At 38.7% G+C, this 7637-nt stretch overlaps 1 protein-coding gene across 1 annotated transcript; it reads right to left on the reverse strand.

The window, feature by feature from the left end:
• Positions 1-568: 568 nt before the first annotated feature.
• LOC142172499 (uncharacterized) lies at positions 569-1729 on the reverse strand. The gene is made up of 2 exons (XM_075236130.1): positions 1603-1729; positions 569-1056 (listed from the first exon to the last, which is right to left on the reverse strand). Exons 1-2 carry the CDS (start codon positions 1727-1729, stop codon positions 569-571), a joined length of 615 nt encoding a protein of 204 aa, XP_075092231.1.
• Between the last annotated feature and the right edge of the window lie 5908 nt (positions 1730-7637).

Below are 7637 nucleotides of genomic sequence, written 5' to 3' on the forward strand. Positions count from 1 at the left end.
AAGTTGTAGTCTTGGCCACCGTAATGCTAGCTTTGCCTCTTTTTTAGCCTACTTATAATGCTCCCTATTTGCCCTCTTCTCCTCCTCGTCTACACTTTCCACTAGCTTTAGATACACTGCTTTCTTGGTTTTCACTTTTCCTTGCACCTCTCCCTTCCACCACCAGTCTCCCTTGTGACCACCAGGGTATCCTTTTGTGACCCCCAATACCTCTCTCGCATCTTCCCAAATGCACTGCACAGTTGTGGTCCACATAGCACTTGCATCCCCACTATTCCTCCATGCCCCAATAATCAAAAGCTTGACCCCCAACTCTTGTGCTTTATCTTTCATCAAGGCTCCCAACTTGATCCTATGTTGGCTATACATCGCCCTCCTCCTCCTCTTCCTCGTGATCTCAAGGTCTAATGACTAGGAGCCTATGAAGGGTCGAGAGATTCTCACTCGGGATGACCTTGCAATCCATGCAAAGGCCTCTATCAGACTTCATGCAAAGTAAATAATCAATCTGAGTCTCGGCCACTGAACTCCGAAAGGTGACCAAGTGCTCCCTCTTCTTTGGAAAACTCTAGTTTGCTATCACCAAATCAAATGCTCTAGCAAAGTCCAGTAGAGACATTCCTCCTCCATTTCTATCTCCAAAACCAAAGCCACCATGCACATCATCATAACCCACAGAAGTCTCTCCAATGTGGCCATTAAAATCTCCTCCTTTTAAAAGTTTCTCGGTATGCACCATCTCATCCAAATCCTCCCCGAAGCGCCTCTTGACTTCCTCATCCAAGCCTGCTTGGGGTGCGTACGCACTGATTATGTGCCAAGTAAAACCTCCAACAACTAGCTTAATTATCATCATCCTATCATTCACCCTCCTAACTTCCACCACTAGTTCACGGAGGTCATTATCAAGCAAGATACTTACCCCGTTCATGTCCCCCACCCTCCCAGAATACCATAGTTTGAACCTGTCCACATCCCGTGCCTTATATCCTACCCACCTAGCCTCCTGTACACAAGCTATATTAATCTTCCTTTTCTCGAGAATATTCACTAATTCTACAGATTTTTAGTCAAAATCAAAATCATACGAAACGAAACATATTCAATACATTGTAGTTTGCTACTCACAATCGCTATAATACCTTGTGTCTTGCTAGTAAATATGTTTGAAATAATTTAGTTTCAATAGGAGTGGCATAATAAGTTTGGGAATTAGGATTTTGAGTTAAATTACTTGTTGGCTTGTAACTATTTCATTATTTCAAAGCTCAAGAAAAAATTTAATATTTTATTATTTTTAAACTACTTATATAAATATATTTTTTACATTGTGAATTTATTCAGTACGGTTCGGTATTTTTCTGATTTATTTTTATAAAATAAAAAAACCTATCCTAATTATCGGTATGGGTATATATTTATATAAAAACTAATTATTTTATTAAAAGAAATCTAAAAGTCGGTTTGGTACGATACGGTTCGATCAGTTTAGTCGATTTTAAATTATCCATTGATACCCCTAATTCCAGGTGGTTGCAGGAAATTCTCGCAGGCTTTCTTTTAATCTTCTCGTGGCTTCAAAACTTTTCCCATTCAGATTACTTGCAAATGCCATATCTACCCAGTTATCAAGTACACGCGGTAACATCATCCTCTCACGCTGGAATCTGTCTACAAATTTTTTGAGCAATGCCATGACTTCATGCTTCACTTTGAAGTTATCTTCCATTCTTTTTTCTACTTTTTGGGCTCTCGAATGTGCTTTGATAAATGAATCTGCAAGCTCAACAAAAGATTCAATAGAATTTTCAGGTAAGAGTGAATACCACGTTGATGCTCCCTTTGTGAGGGTTTCACCAAATATTTTCACCAAAATTGATTAAATTTCTTGCTTAGTTAAGTCATTTCCCTTATCTACTATGGTAAATGCGGTAACATGATCCCTTGGGTCAATAGTTCCATAATATTTAGGAATATCGGGCATTTTAAACTTTTTAGAATGGGCAACGGTGTTGCGTTCGGCTTCCAAGGTTGTTGCGAATATTTGTCAATATCCACTTCTTTGATCACGTACGGTACTCCTGGTATCTGTTTTATCCACTCATTTTGTTCCTTGAGCTGTTTCTGCAAGGTTAGTACCAAACTTTTTGAATTAGAATTATTTGGTGTACCTGGCCCTCCGGTTCCAGAATAGTTTGGCATTTCTCCACTTCCTAAGTTTTCAAGTCTTGAGCGAGGGTTTTTCAGAGTTGTATTACTGGTGGAGGGGTCTGCACAACAATGGGAAATCCATTTAAAATAACACTGTGACGACCCGGCCAGTCGTCTCATGAGTTACCACTCCGTTTCTCCATTGTTTCTTCTTTATGCTTTGTTATCCATGTTTTGTGGTATCGGGTTGGTCGGATTGAGTTCGGAATGATTTTGGTAAGGTTTGAGACACTTAGTCTCTTTTAAGGAAGTTTAAGTTAGAAAAGTCAACTAGATATTGACTTGTGTGTTAGAGGGCTCGGATGTGAGTTTCGATGGTTCGGTTAGCTTTGGGAGGTGATTTATGACTTAGGAGTTTGATCGGAATGGGTTTTGGAGGTTCGAAGTAGAATTAGGCTTGAATTGGCAAAGTTGATATTTTGGCGATTTCCGGTTGGTTGGCGAGATTTGGATATAGGGGTCAGAATGGAATTTCGAGAGTTAAAGTAGCTTCATTGTGTCATTTGGGATGTGTGTGCAAATTTTCAGATCATTCGGACGTGGTTTGGTTGGGTTTTTGATCAAAAGCGGAATATAGAAGATTTTAGAAACTTAAGCTTGAATCCGATGTGTTTTGGGTGATTTGATGTTGTTTGAGGTGTTTTGATAATTGGAACAAGTTTGAATAAGGTTTTAGGATATGTGTGTGCCTTTGGTTGAGGTCCCGAGGGCCTCGGGTGAGTTTCGAGTGGTCAATCGGATCATTTGGAAGTTAAGAAAATTGCAGATTTTGAGTTCCAGCAGTTGCAGACATTTTGGTCTTCGCGTTTGCGAGAGGACCCTCGCGTTCGCGAAGAGTCTGCTGAGGGAGGTGAAAGTTTAGCCTTCGCGTTCGCGAGGCAGGTGACGCGTTCGGGAAGGGATGTGAGGTTGTGCATCGCGTTCACGGGCGTGTAGTCGCGTTCGCTTAGGGTCTTTTTTGTCAGCTGGTCTGAGGTCATGTTTGTTCTTCGCATACACGAGTAAGGGTATGCATTCGCGAAAGGTAAGGTTGAGGAACCATTGCATTCGTGATGGCCATGTCGCGTTCGCATAGAGGAAAAATTGGTCAAAGTAAGTTTGTACTTCGCGAATGAGAGTGTTTGACCGCGTTCGCGAAGGAGGAAATTAAGGTCTGGGCAGAATGTTTTTAACTCGTCTTGTCCGCGATTTTGGGGCTCATTTCCTCCATAGTTGGTCGTTTTTGGAGATTTTTGAAGGAGATTGAAGAGGGATTCAAGGGGAATCACTTGGATGTAAGATTCTTGGACTAAAAAAACTCGATTATTATGTGAATTCCACCTAGAAAATCATGAAATCTAAGCCTAAAATTGAAGAGCTAGGGCTTGAAATTAGAGATCAAACATTTGGGATTTGAAGGGTCATTTATGGATGGATTTTGATGTTCTTGGTATGTATGAACTCGTGGGGAGATAAGGAATCCATTGATGTGAAAATTATTGAATTCTGAGACGTGGGACCGAGGGTCGGGTTTTGGTAATTTTGGGATTTGTGCCCTTTATTGGTTGTTTTTGCTTGGGCTTTGTTCCCTTAGCATATTTTGACGTTCTCGTTTTGATTTTGGATAGATTTGACGCGCGTGGAGGCCTATTCGAGGGGCAAAGGCGTCGCGAGCTAGAGATTTAGCCGGTTCGAGGTGAGTAATGATTATAAATGATGTTCTAAGGGTTTGAAACCACGGATTGCACATCGTAGTGCTATATTGAGGTGAGACACATGCTTGATGACGAGCATGGGGTCGTGCACTATTAGGGATTGTGACTTGGTCCGTTCCGGTTGATAATTTTACCGCGCATTTGACTGAAACGTATTACTATTTCCTCACTGTTTTGACTTATTACTTGAACTCAGTCATGTTATTTTTCAATATTTTCATACTCAGCTATGTTTACTCAGTTTTAAGCCTTAAATGATGTTTTAAATGATGTTTGGGCTGAGAAACACTATTTTACTATTGCCCGAGGGGCTTGTGAGGATTTTTGACTGAGTAAGGCCGAGGGCGTATATTGTGAGGAAACACTGATACTGATTGGAGGCCGAGGCCTGAGATATGTACGCCACGAGGTGGTTTGATTGATATGAGGCCGAGGGCCTAGTTTGATGCCACGAGATGGATTGTTATTGCGCTTGTGATGTGAGATTGAGCCCGAGGGGCAGATTTATTGATATTGTGCCCGAGTGGCGAACTTCTATTTGTTTACTTTACCTTAATTACCTGGCAATTACTTCTTTACTTGTTGAAAGAGGATTTTACTTGATTTTTTATTAGTTTACTGTTTTTAAATGATTTTACTATTTCATTATAGAATGCCTTGTGCCTTACGTGTTTTCTTACTTTCAGTCGTTATTTACATTTGTTACTCACTGAGTTGGAGTACTCACTTTACTCCCTGCACCCTGTATGCAGATTCAGGCATTGCTAGTTCCGCTCCCGAGTGCTGATTCCTCCAGTTTCAGGCGAGGCGTTCGGAGATTATGAGGTAGTTGTTGACGTCCGCAGCCCCATGTCTCTACTCCTTTATTGCTTCTATTCCTTTTCAGACACTTGTACTAGTTTATGGATTTAGCCAGATTGTATTATGACTTATAGATGCTCATGACTAGTGACACCCTGGTTAAAGCTGTGTATGAGTGTTCTTCCTCATATTTATGTTATTAACTGTTATTTTGGAGTTATTATATCATGTTTAGACTGTTCTTAATGCTTAACTACTAATAATTGGAAAATCGGAGGTGTCAGCTGGCCTTGTCTTCGTGAGAGGCGCCATCACAACCGGTTCCGGGTTTGGGGTCGTGACAAGCACGAAAAGCTTCACCAACTTGTTGAGCAATCATCTGCCTCAAGTTGTCATGCTCGTTTCTTTGCTCATCAACTTATTGACCAGCATTACGAGTAATAGATCTTTCAGGTGAATTATCTTGTGAGCATTTTGGGGTTCCTATGAGTGTATGGTGTGGTGGAGTCCCACCTTATTGCATTCCTTGAAAAACTTCACCCACCCGAACAATTTCGCTAGTAGAAGACATACTTTTTAGCTAAAGATAAAAATATGAAAGCGAATAGATTACTAGCTTTCCAGTAACAGAACTAATTTGTTAGCCAAAAAATAGTTTTTGTGGTCAAAGTCAATGTTAAAATAAATTGCATTTCCAATAACCAAGTTTACTTTACTTTTCCAAAAATAAGAGAGTGAAAAGTAATTTAAATTCAATATTCAATAAACAAAGGAAAGAAATCTTATTGATGATTGTTGTTTTTCCCCACGAATTGCGAAAGGAATCTTCAATTAAGTAGAGAAAAGGTAAAAGACCAATTGCATATATTCGTGAGTTTTCTGATGATCCTACAACATAAGTTAAGGGCGCTTATATTAAGGATACAATAAGTAACGGTTTCCCCTCACATAATTCCTACTCGTTACTAGCATGAACTATATTAATTACCCGTTGCTTATATTATTTGTAAAGGTTATAGTAATAATAAGCGATCGCGCCTAATCAGGGATACTGCTGATTCCCTTTCTATATTCATAACTATTTATGCATCTTTCCCTTTTATAGTCTTCATGCATCCCGTGCCTATTTCTCCTTTCTCAATTGTCAAATACTGTATTTTTTGTAATAAATCATGTGGGTATTTTATCCGCACATCATCACTCTTCTTTATTGATCACATTCAAATGCCACATGTCACCATTATTATTAATCCACGTGTCATATTAATGTTTTCACCAATATAGATTGCCCTGCTCAACCATTGCAGCCATCCAATTTTCATATAAGAGGGTGCACAATTAATCGATGTGAAGCATGAATAAGTGTTATTGAGATCCGTACTGTATCAAAGACAAGCCATGAATTTTGCCCATATTTTTTTCTTTTAGAGAATACTGTATGTTCTTTTTTATTAGCCAGAGGGGCTGGGGATGAGTTGTATATTAAGCTAATTCTACTCAAATTCACCAAAAAGCAATCAAGTGATAAAGAAAGTAGATCCATAAAATTATGTATGGTTAAGGGTCTGATTTGCCCTTCTACTATCATAAATAGGCCTTATTTATCCTCCGTTTGAGTTTCTTATCAAAAATATCTCCACCATTATACTTTTGTTTCACATTTGCCCTTTACCCGTTAAATACACTCTACCAGATTTTTAAGGGGCACGTGGTATCATTTGATTGGACCAGACGACCCGCCCCATTATTTTAATTAAAACTCGCCCGACCCAAGTACTTAAAACCCGCCTGCCACATTATTTTAATAACCTAGACCCATCGTTATTTTCAATGTAATTTTTCACGATATTGCATCCATGAATTTCCCCAATAACTTAAGCAATTAGAGAACCAGTACATTTCTCCACCTCTTTATCAACCTCCTTTGTTAATTGAACACTGGTTGTTCATCTACTAATTGAGGTGCTATGTAGGATAGGGCAATATGATTTTCTGTAGATCTGTTCCATATAAACAGCTTTGCCCATGAAGTCATAGTTGGTTTCTCCTTTTGATTCACGTTCTCTCTATTATTCTGCTCACCATCAGTTTAGTTGATTGGACTCAAGCATAAGCTGAAAACATAACTGTTTCTAGGTTCTTTTAGGTACTATGGGATCAGGTTTTGGTAATAGTTTAGCTTGGTAAACGAAATGCATAAGCTGAAAACATATTGATGGACTGTTTATATATTTATCAGTAGACATAAGCTGCATCTGTTTACATATTGATGGACTGAAAATAGTTTACAAAATCTGCTTTCAGCTTACATATTGATGTGTTGGGCGGATTTTAATTAAAATAATGGGGCGGGTCGTCTGGTCCAATCAAATGATGCCACGTGCCCCTTAAAAATATGGTAGGGTGTATTTAACGGGTAAAGGACAAATGTAAAACAAAAGTATAACAGTGGGGATATTTTTGATAAGAAACTCAAACGGAAGATAAATAAGACCTATTTATGATAGTAGAAGGGCAAATCAGACCCTTAACCGAACTATGTAATAAAGTACTACTACTAAATTTATAGCGCAAGTAAAGAAACTTTCGTTGAGCCATACCCTAAAAAGTAGTAGTAGTAGTAAATGTATCCTACTAATCAAATAACGATTAAAAAGCAGAGCTAGCCTACACCTATCAATGGCCCCACGCCACCTCAACTGCAATGATGACAAGTGGGGGTAATAGAGGGGATAAGAAGACTAAAAACACTAAATTCATAAAGTTACATTAAGATCTGATCTGCATACTGAAATTTGTCAGATTTCCATGCAAACTTAAAAAAATAATGCTTTTAAAAAATTCTTTTTATTTTATACACTCTGAATCCTACTCCTTTCTTCTTTTTTTTTTTATATTCTTGGAATATTTTCAAGATGGATAGAATATAAT

Source organism: Nicotiana tabacum, chromosome 18 (assembly GCF_000715075.1).
Source record: "Nicotiana tabacum cultivar K326 chromosome 18, ASM71507v2, whole genome shotgun sequence".
NCBI lineage: Eukaryota > Viridiplantae > Streptophyta > Magnoliopsida > Solanales > Solanaceae > Nicotiana > Nicotiana tabacum.